At 41.8% G+C, this 18,638-nt stretch overlaps 1 protein-coding gene and 2 gene segments (V, D, J or C); all 3 read right to left on the bottom strand.

Annotated features, from left to right (window-relative positions):
* Positions 1-1,623: 1,623 nt before the first annotated feature.
* Positions 1,624-2,663, bottom strand: LOC121111992. The segment is given in 2 exon segments: positions 1,624-2,487; positions 2,598-2,663. Coding segments are annotated over 2 exon segments (372 nt in total).
* A 389-nt stretch (positions 2,664-3,052) lies between these two features.
* On the bottom strand, positions 3,053-4,238 carry LOC776593. The segment is given in 1 exon segment: positions 3,053-4,238. A coding segment is annotated over 1 exon segment (618 nt).
* A 7,678-nt stretch (positions 4,239-11,916) lies between these two features.
* AMPH (amphiphysin) overlaps positions 11,917-18,638 on the bottom strand; it is a 105,778-nt gene continuing 99,056 nt past the window's right edge. For both annotated transcript variants that reach the window (NM_001004398.2, XM_015281553.4), the window contains 3 exons: positions 17,421-17,678; positions 15,664-15,765; positions 11,917-13,085 (listed from right to left, as the gene is read on the bottom strand). In NM_001004398.2, coding sequence (NP_001004398.2) covers positions 12,978-13,085; positions 15,664-15,765; positions 17,421-17,678 — 468 coding nt within the window. In that variant the 3' untranslated portion in view covers positions 11,917-12,977. The remainder of the gene's footprint in view (positions 13,086-15,663; positions 15,766-17,420; positions 17,679-18,638) is intronic.

Raw genomic sequence — 18,638 nt, forward strand, 5'->3', positions numbered from 1 at the left:
GCTTTGACCATAGACACTAATTTGTTGAACTCAATGCACTTTACTCAAAGGGCTCATTGGAGACCCGGCAACGGAAGAAGAGTGAAGTTCTGTCTGGAAGCATCAGGTGAGGGAGCAATCTTGACAGTAAAATTGGTCTTTTGGGGCTGTAGTAGGAGTTGGTAGTAAGTGAAATGTAAAAGAAGACAACAGGAAAAAATATGATGGAGCGAGAGATGAAAATATGAAGGAGAAAAATAGCTTTTGCTTTTCCTATCCTTCTTGTCCTGTCACTATTCACCCATTTAAACAATCATTGCCCCTCCTGTTTATATGCTTCTTTATAATGTTGGAAGGCCACTGTGAGGTCTCCGCAGAGCCTTCTCTTCAACAAGCTGTACAAGCCCAGTTCTTTCAACGTTTCTCTGTAGGAGAAGTGCTCCGGCCCTCTGATCATCTTAGCGGCCCTCCTCTGGACCCACTCCAAGACCTCCATGTCTTTCTTGTGCTGGGGGTCCCAGGCTTGCATGCAGTGTTCTGGATGGGACCTCATAAGAGCCAAGTAGAGGGGGACAATCATCTCCCTCTCCCTGCTGGCCGCCCCCTTTTTAATGCAGACCAGGAAATAGTTGGCCTTCCATGCTGCAAGCGCTCTGGCTGCTGTTTAGCTTCTTGTCCACCAGGACCCTCATTCCTTCTCCACAGGGCTGTTCTCATGGTGTTTTTCTCGCAGTCTGTATAAATACCTGGGATTGCCCCAGCCCAAGTGCGACATCTTGCACTTGGCCTTGTTGAACCTCATTAGATTCACATGGGTCCACTTCTCCAGCCTGTCCAGGTCCCTCTGGATGGCTTCCCTCCCCTCCAGTGTATTGACTGCATTGCTCAGCTTGGTGTCATTTGCAAAGTTGCTGAGGGTGCTCTCAGTGCCACTGTCTGTGTCAATGCTGGAGATGTTGAAGAGCACCAGTCCCAAGACTGACCCTCAGGGCTCCCCGCGTGTGACTGGCCTCCACCCTGACACAGGAGGATTTTCCAGTGCAAATCCTTCCAGAATTACAAAATAAAATAAAATAAAATAAAGTAATAAAAAATCCATAGGGCATAATCCATGGATGCCTTGGTGAGGAAAATAAGCTGTAGGACTTACAAGACCATGCAGTTGCAACCATCAGAGCTGCCAGCAGTGTCATGTTTGCTGCTCCCGCTTAGCTTAGCTGCTGTTGAGACTCAGAGATGTGTGAGTGGGGCCCCAGGTGGGGACTGCTGTGTGTCGGAGAAGTCTCCCGCAGTGTTTTTTCTCTGCATAGCAACATGGGGCTGTGATAACACATCAGCTTGTGGTCAAAGTAAGGCCAGGAAACATTCATTCAGGTTAGTTAGAAGTATATCATCCCATCTGCTTTTCAGAGAAATGCAAGAGCTATTGCTCAATGCAAGGACTTGAATTTTGCGTAAGAGCAGCTGAGAAAGGACTGCATGTCCAGCAGGACCAGTGTTCAGAACCATGCAAAACCTCCACTATGCAAATCTGTGTGGCTGAAGTTCAAGACACTCTAGTAAATATCTCACAGGATATTGTGCAAGTGTATTCCATTCAAATTCAGTACTCAGTTCTTGGAGCTAACTGAGCGATGCCAGCATTCCTAGCATGTTGAAAAAAGGCTGAAATGTTAAGGAAGCCATCAGAAGAAAATATGAAGGAGGATGTAGAAGATCATGTATTTTTCTCTCAGTGTTTCACATGTATGCCTCCTATCAAGTGAGGGCCCCGAGGAGATAGAGATATGTTTGTCTGCTTGCTCCATGGATTTTAATAAAGAATGGAAATTTACAGCTCCTCTTTGTTCACAGGCACAGACATTCTGTGCTCACTGTCAGGTGTGTGCTCTGAGTACAGTCAGTTCTTCAACATAACTGCAAAGTCACCAATTTTTAACCTTAAACGATTAAGAACGTCCAGCTTCTGCATGTCACATGCCATACTGGCATGTACCAGTATGGAAAACATGTTCTGAATAGTAATTAACAGAATCCATTTTGCATTGGCCATGCTTATCTTTTGCTTTTCCTATCCTGCTGCAGAAAATCACCAGAGAAAGGTGGCATAGAGACAAACTTGCAACTTGTGGGAGTTCAGAGCTTGAGGTTCAGAGTGCCAAATGCCTTTTTGTATGGCTTATCTTTGCCCATCTAACGCTGTGAAGCCTTGCCTATACCAGTATGCACAATAGTAAGTACCAGTATCCCGCTGGGTTGTTTTCTTTATTATCAGAACAGAGTTGGAAGGATTTCTCTGCACTTGAAACTTCTGCCTATCGTTGCTGTCATCAAAGGTAGGTGAGTATCCATACATGTACAGTATCCTCTTGGGTGGCTCCCCAGGAAGCTGCCTGTACCAGTGCACAACGGTGCCACTACTCAGCTGGCATGTCATGGTGACTGAGCTGCCCTCCAGCAGCCAGAGCTCTGCAGGGCTTTGCACTGGTGCAGCCTGCGCATCTCCACCTGCAAGGAAAGAGGGAGAAACTGCATGTAGGTGAGGAACCACCGAGCTCTGGAGCAGGGACGGTGTTCTCCATGCCCAGGATGGAGAGGAGAAAGGAAACAGCACTTACGGGACCAAAGTGAAGTTGCAACGAGAAAGGTAAACAGCAGCATGTTGTCTGCATGAGTGAAATGTCAAACTGAAGGAGCGGCAGAAGTGTTATAAAGCCATCCAGGTGGAGAAAGCGTGAGCATCTGGGGGGAGGAAATGACTCATGGCTCATCCAATGGGAGGTCTTCAGCTCGTTACCGGGGAGTATGTATTTGTGTGTGGTAAATTCACTGGTAAGCGAAACCCCATGAGCAACAGTGTTGAGAGGACCTAAAATATTCAATCCAATAACTTATTTTTTCTGCATCTTTCTATTTATTCATCTACCTATCTATCTATATGTCTGTCTATCTATCTGCTACATTCCATTTAATCTTACCCATAGATCTCGTTAAGCACACAAGTAGGAAGTGGGATTCTTCAGTTGTGCCCTTCCCTGGGTCTCTCTCCTCTCCTCAGACCTCTGGGGCTGATATGCATATTTCAGGCCAAGAAGCATATTTCATCAGCCCTTCCTAGAAAATGCTGCCTGATTTTGTAGCACAAATTGACTAGTTCATGGTAAACTCCTGTCTTCTTCTAGCTTGGCACAGCTTACTTGGGACTGCACAGCCATCTGCACCAACTCTGGATGTTGTTGGTGCGCATGAACAGGACCCATACCAGTGCATGCTCTTTCCTGAGTTACCTTTTTCATTCTCTGACAAAGAGAGTGAATCTACTCTGGATCTTTGCCAGGTCTTTTTTTTTCTGCAGCATGCACTACAGACCTCATGTCAGGACATGTACTGTAAAGTGCTACTGTCATTTTCCTTGTGACAGATTCATCATTTTGTATCAAGTCCTTTAGTGATGGCATGCCTGTGGTGAAAAAAGGAACATTAGAAGAACGACAGCTGCTGGTGGGAGAGGAAACAATGGACTCAGGCTGCACAGAATAGTCAAACAGACAGTCTGTCACCAAAATGATTTCAACGTAAGTGTCTTCGATTTCCTCTTGGATTTCTTTCCTCAGTGTAAGCCTGTGGGGATGTCATGAAGGCTGAGAGATGGGGGCAGGAAGGCATCTGTGGTTCTCAGCACTTGAAAGAAAATGTGCCGCTCAGGTTGCAGCCAGCTTTTTGTAAGGGCTGCCTGCAGTCTGCTCCCTCTGTGAGACTCCCTGTAGGCACAGTAGTAGGTACCTTTATCATCATCACCTATGTCTTGAACTGAGAGAGTGCAGACATTATTCTCACTTTTATAAGACAAATATTTGTTCTTGTAGGAATTCGAATCATAGGAAACTTGTGCTACTGCTGTCACATAGAGAAGCCGTTCAGGAACTCCAGCAGGCATTTGTCGGTACCAGTGGATGTAGGCATCCTGGAAGTCATCTATGCCCTCGACTTTGCACTCAATAGTCACAGTTTTGGATCTCTCTCTGGTAGCAGATGGTTGATGCTGTTGCAGCAGCACTTGTGCATGTCCATCTATCAGAAGGAGAGAAAACACAGCAAGCACTGCCAGCCTGCTGCCTGCAGGTGTACGCAGGACAGCCTCCTGCTGCTGCTGCCAGTGGAGCTTCCATGGGGAGGGGAATGGATGCAACCAGGCTTCAGCCAGGGCCAGCATTGGCAGCAGCAGCATTCTTCTCAGGGTGCCTGCTTGCCACTGCACCAAAGAAAGCCCCCAGCTCTGTGGCAGGAACAGGGGCTGTGCCTGAGGGAAGGATGTGACTCAGTATGGGCCAGCCAGAGAGGGACCCTGTGCAGCCAGTAGGTGATGCTGTGAGAAAGCAGCATAACAGAGGGACTGTGTAGTCTGGGGCAAACAGTACAAGAAACGCAAACATTTTACAGCCCATATAGCATTTGCCTAGAATAAAGATGCAGAGGGAATAGGCGAGACCATTCCCACAAGTTTTCTGGCGTTCTAGGGCCTGGTTTGGGAAGCAGTACATGTCTATGGCTCTCTGCTGCTGTGCATCCCATCTGGCACAGTAGTAGTTAGCATCGTGTTGTGCAATAACTCTGCCCCCTGTCAGGGTGCACTCAGATTTGGCAATGTCCTTCTCGATGTTGAATTTCCCCTCATCGGACTCATTCTCAAGGAACAGCCTGGCTGCCATGTAGGCCATGCGCTTAGGAGCTGCTCCAGGCCTCTTGCAATACCAGTCAATTAAGAAAACAGGCTCCAAGGGAGTCCCAAGAGCGAGGTCTAGCTCCCACCAGCTGCAAGATTTCTGTTCCTAATACAATGCATGAGAGAAGTGCTTCCCAGAAGAGCTACCATTATGTTAGAACAACAGTTGATCGTTTCCTGATTAAGTGCTTGCCATCCATAACCATGAGATTTTTACAATCCTTAATGTTGGTTTTCTGCCTTCGTGGCAAAATAGTCAAAAGTGAAATAGTCAGTAGTGAAAAGTGGTGCTGTTGGAAGCAATACATGTGGTTTGGTAAGGTGGGAAAAATAGGAGAGTTTAATTTATAGCTGTCCATAAAGCTGCAAGATCAACAGGAGTGCTGTGCTGGCCTTGGTCCTGCCCATCGCTGCTTCAGGACATACAGGCACCAGAAGCTTGGCAGAAGTTGGACGGCTGTAGTGCAGGCTCAGTTCCTCCTTCCTGCTCTGGCTGGGAGGTGCAGACAAACACAGGTTAAATCCGGAATTGTTGCTATTCAAAGTCTTAAAAATATCCACCTTCTGACACAAAGATTGTGACCTGGAAGAATAACTTCACTGTTAGTAGCCCTTGCTGGTAGATCAAATTGAGGCTGTTAATCAAGACAGTGCCCTCATCTAGAAATAAGCCAAGCCCGTCATTTCTACTTCAAGGTGGTTACTGTTCCATTTTGGGAATTGCTAAATCTAAATTATCACAGCAACATATAAGAAGTTGTCCTACACAGAGCAGAAGTGGGACTGTGGCTCTGACAGATGTCTCAAAGTTTCCCTTCTCTTTTGACAAAACCTTTGACATAGCTTCAGAAACTCTGCTGAGAGTGTACATTTAAGTGCCACATTTCTGTAGTTATCTCCTGTTGGAGCTTGACTTTTACGTGATAAATAATGGACAGCTTAGCAGCACCTCCCAGCTGCTTATGAGCAGCACGACATAGTTTACATCACCCATGAGTCCACAAAGGAAGAGTCAGTGGCTGAGCAAGGAAGGGCAAAAAGCTCAGTGTCATGCAAAGGGAGATACTTCTCATTGACTCTCCTGAGGACTTGATGAGGATCATCAAGCTCCGCCCCCCCTGCCACAAGCAGGATCGCCACCCTCCATATCTAATACTCAACCAGGCTGCCTGCAGGAGTAGATATGTAGGAAATACATAATTTAATAATTTAGCTGTTTATTTAAACTCAGATGAACTATAAAGTTACTTTAAACAGAAGTTGCATAGAAAATTACTTTCTTCTCTTAATTCAACAATGTCTTTTTGAATTGAATCAGATGAATATCTCATTACATGGTGCAGATTTTCCATGAGCAGCTTCTCCAGTTTGATGTATATTGTAAATTTTTATATTCATGAAACATGAAGATGTGTTGCAGCAATGATTTAGAGAACAACAGCTCGATAATGTGCTGCTCTATCTCCATTTGTCAGCTTGATGAAGTAGCCAGTTACTGCGTACATAAGACTCATTTCATTTGCCGTGTGTCTGCAGCTGTGAGCCAACTTTAGATAGAGATCATTGCAAAAAAATCGTATCAGAAGACTGAATCAAATGGTATCTCCAATCCCATAAACACAAATTCTGGTTTCTACCACCCTCTGCTGGGTGTAAAGGAGTAAACTTTTTGAGCAGCTGTGTAATGAGTGAGGTTGGATGCTGAGAATTAGTGTCGCATGCTGAGATTTTCAAGCAGAACAATAGTGCACCAATCCCTTTTACTTTGGAGAGTACTTTTCTAAATGGACACAGGTATGATGTTCATTCCTGCACCAGGAGATACTCAAAGACTGAATTTTTAAAGCTTCTCCAGTAGAACATATATCATACATAGGCTTAAAATACTGTGTTCTGAATCCCTGTAAATGACTACAGGCAGTTTCTACTTTCAGTTATTTCTCTACAAGACCTGTGGGGTCACAGAACTGCATCAGGTATGGAGTCTGTCAGATTTTGGCCACTGAGAGAGAGAATTTTGCATCACCTTCACATTCAGCAATGTTATCTTAACACACACATTTTATTCTTCAAGATTACATGGTTGTGGTGGTTTCTTGTTTTTCTTCTTTTTTTTTTTTTTTTCATTCACTGATACACAGATTCCTTCCATTGCAGCTCGACATGTTTAATTTAAAGAAACAAACAGAACTTGTATATAGAATTTGTCCTGTAGTAGGTAGTCCAGGAAGTCTAAAGAATGCTCTTCTCCTTCTTTGAAGCATGTATCTTGGAAATTTAATAATCTAAACTTACAAAGACACTCATCCAGCGTTTTGATGTCCTTGCTCCTGTTACGTGGTGTGCTAGGAACAGTCTGCCTACCAACCACACGGGCACAATTAGACACCTATGATTAGACTGCGCCACAGCAAACCAAATGCACTAGCAGCACAAAAAGGGAGACTCCAGTTTGTTTTCTGCTTTAAAGCCATGCTCAGGATATAACCAGGACTTTTGTTCTTCTTATTAGCTACAAAGAGGCAGTGCTTTGTTCCAGACGAGCCACCCAACTACAAGTTGGGCCTACTTTTCTGACAGCTCATGGAGAACTTTTGGAGACCTGGGCTATTAGGACCAACAGTGCCCAGCAGTGTAGATGTATGCCTTGCTTGAGTGCATGGCAGACGGTGGCCTTGCCCAATGGTACTTCAGCATGCACCCACCAGGATGGAGGAGGCTGATGCTCTTTGGCACATGTGAATCTCTGACTCCCGCAGACCATATTTCCAATGGCTACATGCTGCTTTGCTGTTCTCTGCATTGCCTTTAGTGTCTGTGACTGGACAGAAATCCTGTATGAGCATGGAGTGGTACTTTCACTATTTTCTAAACATTTTCTTTCAGCAAAGTTTCTGTTAACTGCTACTAAGCACATTGCGCTACAAAGCACATTCCCTTTGGATTGATTTCAGCTTTGCTAGAATAATGTTCACAGAATCACAGAATCACCAAGGTTGGAAAAGACCCACAGGATCACTCAGTCCAACCATCCACCCATCACCAATAGTTCTCACTAAACCATGTCCCTCAACACAATGTCCAAATGTTCCTTGAACACCTCCAGGGTCAGTGACTCCACCACATCTCTGGGCAGCCCATTCCAGTGCCTGACCACCCTTTCAGAGAAGTAGAATTTCCTAACATCCAGCCTGAACCTCCCCTGGCGCAACTTGAAGCCATTCCCTCTATTCCTATCACTGGTTACATGAGAGAAGAGGCCGACCCCCAGCTCACTACAACCTCCCTTCAGGTAGTTATAGAGAGCAATAAGGTCTCTCCTGAGCCTCCTCTTCTCTAGACCGAACAATCCCAGCTCCTTCAGCTTCTCATCGTAAGGCCTGTGCTCCAGACCCCTCACCAGCTTTGTTTCCCTCCTCTGGACACGCTCCAGGGCGTCGATGTCTTTCTTACAGTGAGGGGTCCAAAACTGGACACAGTACTCAAGGTGCGGCCTCACCAGTGCTGAATACAGGGGGACAATTACTTCCCTGTTCCTGCTGGGAACACTCTTTCTGATGCAAGCCAGGATGCCATTGGCCTTCTTGGCCACCTGGGCACACTGCTGGCTCATGTTTAGTCAAGCATCAATCAATACCCCCAAGTCCATTTCCTCCACACAGTCTTCCAGCCACTTTGCCCCAAGCCTGTAGCGTTGCCTGGGGTTGTTGTGACCAAAGTGCAGGACCCGGCATTTGGTCTTGTTAATTATGAAGTCTTCCTGTTGATTTACAGGAGGAACTGTTTGGAAAGTGCTGTGGTTTTCCCCATGTGATGCTCCTGTTCTGTGCTGATGAACTGGGTCAGACTGAAGACATCCATACAAGAGTTAACACAGGTGTGTTTGAAATGTTGGAGACAGCTACACGCAAAGACAGCATCAGAGCTGAAATCAACGGGTGGAGATCTGAGAGAGGAATGCTTGAAAAGTGGCTATCTTATCATGTATCTATACATTTAGGGAGATGCTCAGTTTAAAACCACACCCCACTTCATATTCTCTGATTCTAGGCATGTACTAAGATCACATTACCTCAAATTCCTCCCCCTGAATGACGACAAAGCTTTACTCTCACAAAGCAGCTGGCTCTCAGCCCCACGGCCTGCCTGCAATCTCCGATCTGCAGCAAACATTCTGCTGCCAGAGAACACATCAGAGCCACCTCTGCTCATTACAGCAGATGGAAAAACATCTTCATGCTCTTTTGCACTGTTTCAGAAATGTGCCCTTAATTAACTGGGCTAACTACTTTTTGTAGACAGGAATTGGCTTATCAAATAGTGAGTTATCACCTGTGACGTATTGTTTTAAATAAAAAAAATCTTTTAGATCTGTTTTCCAAGCTAACAATAAAATCCTATTTGGGCTTTTGAACAGTGGAATGCCTCCTCGTGCTCTGCCTGCCCAGTCTTGCAAACTGCACCTACACCCACCACCCCATCCACTTACCTTACCCATCACAGCAACATGGTTCAATGTCTTTTTTCCTCAAGTCAGAAAGATACTTAAACACCTTCATTAAGCATGAGCTTAATGAGGCTATGATTTACTTTGTGTTTTCCTGGTGCTAGGGCATCAGTAACCAGAACACTGTGCAATCAAGTCCCATGGAGTTCGAGCAAGATTGTACCCACAGCCCACTCCCTCTCCTGGTGGCAGACACAGATGCATCCAGGTGTGAGATAGGGAAGGGGTGGAACAAGGACAGGGGGGGGGGGGGGGGGGGGGGGAGAAGTGGAGGAGAAGGAGGAAAGGGACAAAAGTGCCATTCATCTTGCACATTTTGCATTATTCATGAAAGGTTGTAAACTGGATAGACAAGCTGCAAATACACAATTTATCAGTTCATTCACATGAAACCCTCCACCATCTTCAGTTACTCTGTCTTACTTCCAAGGCCACACTGTCCATACCCCACAGGATCAGGATATCGGGGCCCTAAATATTCTGAATGTTCATTCAATGTAGAAATAGACATGATAGCTGCTGTAGGTTAGCAGTGTGTGATGTCCTAGGCATAAATAAGTCTCTAGAGAAATCAAGACACAGCAGGCTATTGCTTTACGATCACCTGGAAAGCATAAAATTTGGTAATTCACCAAGTCTAATGTAGTGTGTTAAACAGAGAAATGCAAGAGTAGGAAATAGTTCTGGGCTAAGACAGCTCTGGGGAGGAGGGTATCACTTGAATGTAACAGCAAAAAACCAAAGCAAAACAAAAAAACAAAAAAAGAATAAAATAGAAAAATTTCCCTTGCTTGCCCATGAATAAACTTATATAAATCACTGAGAAATACTTTTATTTTGTACTATGCATCTCAGGATCTGCAGAAATAAAAGTGTCTGAGAGAGAAGTCTGATTGTCTTATGAAACATGAGTAAGAAGAAATCAAATATGAGAAACAGCTCTAAATTCCAAATGATAAATCTTTCTATTCACTAGCTCCATATTTCAGAAGGGAAAATTAGGACAAGTAATATTTTGGCTAGTCTATCAATGTCCTTCCTTTTGCAGCTATCATCTTGTTATACGAATTTTTGCAAGGACTTTTAAAGATAGCATTAATAATTCTCCTTATCCTTCCCACAGGAAGCCTATTTGCTTTGTGGCTCCAAGGTGTGGATGTGAGATATAGGATGTACTTAATGCCAGCATGGTGTCATATCCACAGTAACCTGTAGCACATCAACCACACATGCATCATGTGCAATAGCATGGCTGCTGGGACATTATCTGTGCATCTTTTTACTTTCAGCAAATAATGACAGTGCTTACAGCGAGAGGCAGACATTTGATGGTTCTAGAAATAATATTTTTCTTTATACTGAGATTTTTAGAAACACAGAATAGGATTAAGCAGTATTGCTGAAGAGCATATCAGAGGGAAGCATGAAAATTCTTTGCTGTAGATTAGGCACCTTTCCCATCTATGTACAATCTCATGTGTACCTCAAACCTGTACCCCTATCAGTGAATTTGGCACATACACCTATACCAAGGTTTTAGGAGCATCAAGGTCAAGAGTGCTGAATTTGACTTGGGTACTTCTAGCAAGAAGAGGGCACAAAGAATAACTGCACACAGACATCACTGGGTAAAGAGATTCCTTGGAGATCTCACACCATTCTTTGCTTCTTTAGCAATATGGCTGTAATGACGGTCCCACTTGATTGTCTGAGAAGTGACCACGCAGATTCCACAGGGAAATGGAGGCTTCATTGTGGGTCATCAGCAGTGACCTGCAGAACAGCTATTGCTGAAAAGCAAATGTTGAGATCTAGGTAAGAAGGAAACTGTGGCCTGGAGGTTATCAGAGTTGCATCATACATGAGATTTAACAGGTCATTATGACAACCTGGCACACCAGAGTCTGGAATTTATGGTAACATCAAAAACAAAAGAAAAGTTGTTCCCCTGGAGAAATTCTTGGTCCTGGATCACTATCAATTTCCAAGCCTGTTAAAGGGATGAAAAGAAAACCAAAGAGCTTCCCACAACATCCTGAGACTCCAATTGCTCGCTGTAACATTTTAAAGCCAAAATCCCAGCTACCACAGTCAAGCCACTCCACTTCTCCACAAAATACAGCTATCCCAGAGTTCCTTTTGAAAGCCACTGAATTCAGTAGATACCAAGAAAGCAACTTCCCTCCTTTTTCAGAGGAACAATAAAATTCTATTTCTTCAACTGAAGTCTGACAAATCAGAGTAGAAAACTCACAACCAAAATATCACAAAAAATAATCGAACTGCTAGGAAAAAGTGGGTATTCCTAAATGTTTGTAGCTTCCATGCATCAGCAAACAGAACAGAGCAGACTGACAGAGAATTTTCTTTTCACACTAGATAAATGGACAAGCAAGAAACGAATAAGAGGTAGCAGTCTTCAGCTGAGCGCCACTTGGGCACAGGCAAGCTCCCTTGTTGATGCTCGTGGCCAGAGTCCATTTCCAGGAGGAGCAGCCAGGAGATGTGCTGAGCTGGCGATCAGCACTGTTGGAATCCTGGATATGTCTGAGGTTGAAAGCAAGAATTTAGATGGTGCACTTGTTGCACTGTGTTTCTTTGGGAAAAAAAAGGAGGTATTAAATTAAAATTAGATTCGCTAATAGAATACATGAACCATGTGAAATTCATTGTAACAAAACTTGAAAATCATCACAGATGAAACGTCTTTGGATCAAAGGTTTATTTTTAATGACACAGCACTGGAAAACATAAGTTACAGATGACTTTTTGATACAGGATACATTAAATATCTTAATTTAAAAGGATTTGTGAAGGTATGCTGCATAAATACTTACTGTGAAAATATATTATGTTTATTTCTCAGAGATTAGTTTTGTTGTGTTTTTATTCAGCCAATTAAATAAAAAAGTATAGATTAGCATCATAACAGTTCCCCTTTCAGATTATCTCACTGTAACTACTGCAGCTGGAAGAGGAAACTGAGCCATGCCTTCTCAAGGTTTTAGCAGCTTTGAAAATGATGTTATTCATCATCTCAGAATGAAAATTTCACATTACTAACACAGATACTGTTTAATGTTTTGGCAATGGAGCAGCTAGTTTTGCTTTGAAACAAAACTGTTTCCTGTAATGCCAGACAGTGAGAGAGCAATGCATGTACTGATGACACTACACAGTCAAAGAACTACAACAAAATTGTTAAAATGCATATATACCCATATGCACTTATATATACACGTTCAAGTTCCTGTGTATATATATTATGCATGTCCAAAAGTAACACTGAAAAACGTTGCAGCAGTTAATTATATTTTTTAAACACATGAAACTTATAATAATTTGATCTCATTACTACAGGATTACTAATTAAATTTTCTGCAGTGCAACTCAATACAATACACTTAGTGCAGAGAAGTTAAGGTTTTGGTATCAAGGAGGCTAATTTTGGATTTCATGGGAAAGGACCAAGTACAGGGTCACCATAGCTCTGACAAAGCACAAACAAACCTGTTGCCACGTACGTGTGAACAAATAAGGACATTTCTGTTTTAATTTGATTTTTTTTTTTTCACGCACTGCTTCAGAAATTGCTAGCTTAACTGTTTGCACTCATGCTCATTTTGATATGCTTCAACAAGCTTTGTCTGGCACCAATCTGTAAACCATTAACAGCCTGAACTACAAAAAAGTGGGCTCCTGTGTTTCAAAGAGGTTAAAAACCTACTGACTGAGCTTCATACCACATTCGTGTGCCTGAGCGAAGAACTATTCCAGATGGCGTGTGAAGTTCTCTGGGAAAAGTCCTTTATAACTATTTGCATCTCTGTACTGAAGCCACTCAGATTCTTTAATGCCTGTCAACCAGCCAGCCTCCTGAAAGAAAAAAAGACAGAGACTCTTCAGTTTCAGGTCTCTCCCATTCCTTTCTACATACTCCAGAAGTTGTTTTAGAGTCATATGACTAAAAGGTGGTGATTTGGTTAAATGGTATACTCTGATTTTGCACAGACTGTTTTCTCTGTTCTGCCAGACCACGGTTTTGTGAGACTGACTGTGAGCATATTATATGGCTTTTATCCCACCTAACCTCCAACTGAACTGAAAATTGGATAATCAGCCTCTGGAGTCATTCAGTATTATATAAAATCTGCATTTGTGCAAATTTGTGTGGAGATGTTTTCAAAGTTCTCACAATAATATTGGCAAACTTATACAGTAAGAGCATAGCAGTGTGCTAGAATCATTATAGAATGCCACAGATGAGGGGAAAAAAAAATCAGTGCTTTTATCTGATTATTTTTTCTGAGCGATCTTTTCTCTCATTCTTATATTGGCAGTCAGAAGAAATAACAGTCCTTGTTTTCTCTGCCATCATAATTTCTAGAAACTAAAAGTCAGTTGATATTCAACTACCTCTTTCAAAAAGTCCTGGAAACTTTAGCCTAAGCCAGATCTTGACATGCAATACTGCAACCCAAATCTTCAGCAGCACAATCAATCAAAAGGAAGATTTCTTATTGGAAAGGGCTGGGTTCTTATAAGTGCAATCCATTTTACCTGGAATAAAATCCATTCAGTATTTTTTGAAGTGATCAGCCTATTTTCATCTCACCAGCTGACTAACTCTGTGCTTTGTTCCTTTTAAAGAACAGCAGTCAGAGTAAAGTGATGATTAAAAGGGAATTTCTAATGCTGATTTATTATTATTCTACAGAAAGTACAAAAAGAGATGGAGTAACTGGCAGCATGTTTTTGAAGCACATGTTTTGGAAAACCTGAGATGGAGGAACTAAAGTTTCCTACCATGGAAAGAGTAGATTCTACACAGGACTTACGTTTTAATGGATAATAACTTCAACTCAGTAATTACGGAAAAAAAACGAAGGCACTGAGTGGGATTAGTTGGCTTTGAACAGGGAACGCAGGCTGACAGTACTAGCTATATCAGAATGATGGTTTTAGACAGGTCAATTTTGTAGGAGAGAAAAGAAGAACTAAGATAAAATACTCTCTATAAATTAACAAAGTATCTGGTAAAAGAGAAAAATTAAGTTTTGTGGTGATGTTAAACATGAAGGGCAAATATGTACTGAGTAATAAAGATATGAGCAGAATGATCTCAGAAACATGAATACATGAAGCTTTATTTTCTCCATCACTGCACACAATTTACTCCAATTAATGCTAATTAGATTTGGATGCACACCACAAGAGAAAAATAATTCACGGATTCAGCAAGTGAAGGTTACACATATTTAATACAAAACATTATAAGAAAAAATAAGTGAAGACAACATATTTTTATATCCTTGAGTAGTATTCTGCAAATACTGACAATAAAATCAGTTGGACAGCCCAAGAGGTATGACACAGCACAGTTTGAGTAAGCATAACAGAATCTGTCCCTACAAAAATAATGAAGTGTCCTAATGAAAAAGAAAATAAAAATAATCTCTTATTCATAAATAATAATTAAAAAAATCAAAAAAACAAAACAATTACTTGTCTCTTGTATTAAGAGAAAGTTCAACTTAGATCAATGACAGTCTCTGGCTCTCCAAATACGCACTAGACAGTATTTAGACATATTTTAAGAAATGTTCTTCATTTAGAGCAGAGCACTTAGCTATCTCAGTGTCCAGGATCCAGACCCCAACCTCCCATCCCCTAGTTCAGGGGGATACTTTTCATCAACACTTTCTGCCACTACAGCATGAAGTGGCTTGTACTAATTGTACATGATGGACTTCTTTTAAAGAAGTATTCAAAAATTAATTCACCTTACTTCAATTCCATATAACATGTGGAATTAAATTGTTTAAAAATTAACCTGAAACACACTGTTAAAAGAAAATGCCTTAAATGACATTGAACTGTTGGGTTCTTGCATCAAAGATGAAGTGATTGCCAGTGCAGTTTAAGAGCACTGCTGTGTGAGGCTCAGGTTCCCAGAGGCACACAGAACGTGTAGGAATACTTCTGCACCATTTAGCTGCAGGACAGAACTGTTTGAATGTAGTCTCAGTGCTCTCTCTGGGCAAATGTATATTATTTCTCCAAATCTCCGTGTAAAAGCTCTGAACATGAAGGGAACATACAATCAGTTCTGACTCAGTGTTACAACAAGATGATAGCAACACGATGCACAATTTGTAAGCCATCCTCTGTATTAAGCCTATGTGTGTATGTAGGCCTGTATAAAATCCACTACAAAGTAACGTAAAACTGCCCTGCTGCAGTTGGATTCTGTTGGTAGTAAATACCTGGGACTTTAGGTTAGTTAACTGTGCTGTTTAGTCACAAATGAAACCAAGTAAAAGGACAAAATAAGAATTTTGGTGTTTTCTAACAGTAAAGACATTTTGAATCAACATTTCAAATTAACTATAAACACTGAGAAGAAAACTGAGACAAAGGGAAACATTAACAAAAGAAATAATCATGTTGTTACCTGATCAGCTGTGGTCTCAGACGGAATTACTAGTACAATATCCCCTCGTTTTAAATTAAGCTCATCACTGTTGGCTGCCTCAAAATCATGTAGAACTTCAACCTAAAGAAAATACCAAGTTTTCAGAAATGATCAAAATAGAGATATTGTGAAAAAAGAAAAATGTACTCTTTCACTTTTTTCTTTATGGAAACATATGGCCATAGATATGTACATTCAAGTTGTTAATGTTAACATCAATTCACACCAAAGTTTCTATTTATAGTTTATGAAACAGGTATAGTTTCAGTAAATCTTCCTGAAACTACTGAAAGAAACCAAACATCCTTTTCCAAGGTTGCAGAATCCCCCAAAAGTAGTGCCTCTTGGACAAGTCCTGTTACATTACTCCTACTGTGTAGGGAACTTGCTTTCATTTCCCACTATCATTACTAGACCTGGGGAGAGGGATGGGAGGATTTTGCTAATAAGCTTGGAAAAGAATCACAGGAAATGTTATTTCAGATCCTCATTTATGCTGGCTGCTAGATATTATTTTTGCTGTAAACATCCCTGGAAATTAGAGTGAGAGGTACAGCACCAGTTTAAACATATGATAAAAGAAGTTAATAATGGGAACCATAGCTCCTATTTGTGCTGGAAGTAACTCCCATTTACTGGCAGATAAGAATGACAAAAATATCTCTCTTTCAAATAGGTGATTATTAAAACATTTGTGGGTTAAGTACACTGCTGTGAACAGACCATTTTAACTAAATAGCTCTACCTCCTTAAGAGAGATACTATTCTAGTTTTCTCAAAGGCACAGCCAGTTCCATGGTAACTCTGCAATAATGAAATAACACAGCATCAAGAACCAGATGGCAGTCATACATTCTGCTGCTTCTTACTTATCTTTGGCTCAAGGAAGTGTGATAAAAAACAAAAGATGAACTGTGGCAGCATATCTGCATCAAAACTGCACAATACTGGTCACTCTAACCTTAATGTTATTCTCCTAGTTTGCTGAAAATATTGACCAATGAAAATAGACCAGAAAGAATAGCATATTTATGGAGTGCTATGGGACTAATTAGTCTGAAGTATGCAAATTATAGTAGGAAGCATATAAAGTTCATCCATCCTCAAGGAGAGTTTCTCCTGTTCATTGATTCTGAAGTGAAAAAAACCTTGTGAACCAGGAAACCCTTTGAGTCTTGCCAGCCAAGGAGGGAATTTCCCTCAAGCTTCATTAAACTTTTCTGTCTGAATACCCTAACAGTTTGTAAGTATAGTAATACTAAGGAAATAAAATGACACTTCAACTTCATTACAGTGAATTGTTGAAGTCCCATAGATTTCAATAGAGCTGGAACTTCCACTTCCACTATAGATTCTCGGGCCAGAAAAATGCCTTTTTTGATATTGTTAGCATACGATCGTACAATATTGCTGACTAAATCTCTGGCAATTGAATTTTACTTAAAGGATTCACTGTCAGTACTGATTTGGTGAGATGAAAGGAGAACTTTAATGATTCCTACAGCTGAAAAGGGATGTAACCAACAAAATCAAAGTGCAGAAAATGTTTTTCTCAAGATTCGTGTACAGAATAAAAACAGAACCAAAGGTTGTGTGAGTGTATGCGCATATAATCATGTGGCTGTGGAACTAGGCATCCTTTGGCCTCAAGAAACCATCATAATGCCTCAATTTTCAGACACATCCACAGAAGCTAGATCTGAAAAAATGTCTAAAAGAAAAACAAACAAGCAGACCTTAAAGAGGAAGCCTGGTGGCATGTCAGAAGCTGTATCTCCTGCTGACACAGGCTGATCTTGAGAAGGTGTAGTCTGGATTTCTTCAGTTGCTTTCTGCTCACTTCCAGTTTGGGAAGTTTCACTGTCAGTGCCCTGAGTGCCCATCTCTGCTGCAGCATCTTTGGACTCATTCATGATGACATGATGTTCTTCTCCTTCCCCTTCATTGTTTGATGCTGGCTCTATTACGACTGAAGGGATGCTGCTGACTTTTTCCTAGGAAAAGAAATAAAATACAACAAAAGCACAACAAGAGTATTTAGTACTTTATTTCAAGTTGAAAAACACATTTATTTACTTCCACTGTAGGTGGGATTCTTATATCAAGACAGAGAACAATACTTGTGCAGAGATGTAAAAGTTCTAAGAGCTTAGAGAAACACAAGGTGCAAAAGCAGAAGTGACCTGGACCTCTTTTAGGGCTGTTCCAGTGTCCAGGTGTGACATCCATCATACCCTAGAGCACCTTTAGGACTGAGGGAGGTTGTTGCCAAGAGCCAGGGGACATGTTATTGCACCAGACTTACTATGAGATATTTAAGGGAGAAACCAAAGGCAGTGGGTAGACTGAGGTGATTTGTGGAGGAACAAGTGTGGGACAACAAAGGCATAAGTAACAGGATGAATGGGCTGGTTGCATGTAGGTAGTGGCTAGTTCAGATGTTTATCTGGCCATGTCCTGCACCTGATGAGAGTGGTCTTTCCTGCCTTCTCATTAAGTTGCTTGCTAACTCTTGTCCTGGGTGAGGACTGTCTATTGTTCTTGCCTGTGTATGCACTAGGGTCAGATCATGGATTGGAGGGCCTATGTGCCCATCTGCCAGCTGCATGAGAGATCCAGGTGCCAGCCACTGGAGACACTCAGGTGAGTGGACTTGAGTGACATCAGCATGTATATAAGAATATATATATTCTCACTAGTAGATCTCTACCCTGCTCAGCCAGAGAGGTGTGCATGATGAGGCTGCCGGTAATGTTTGTATTTGTGTGAATACCCCATGTGTTCGCTGATGATTTCCATGGCTGGCTGTGTACATATGTACAACTATCATGTCTATGTATGCATCGACTGAGAATGCATGCTCATCCTCACTGCTTGTTGGACCCTGGGGTGTAGAGCTGCATTAGCCTTGCCTGTACTGGGATCTGATGGATCTGATGGATTCCTCTAATGCT

The sequence above is a fragment of the Gallus gallus genome, chromosome 2 (assembly GCF_016699485.2).
Source record: "Gallus gallus isolate bGalGal1 chromosome 2, bGalGal1.mat.broiler.GRCg7b, whole genome shotgun sequence".
Taxonomy (NCBI): Eukaryota; Metazoa; Chordata; class Aves; order Galliformes; family Phasianidae; genus Gallus; species Gallus gallus.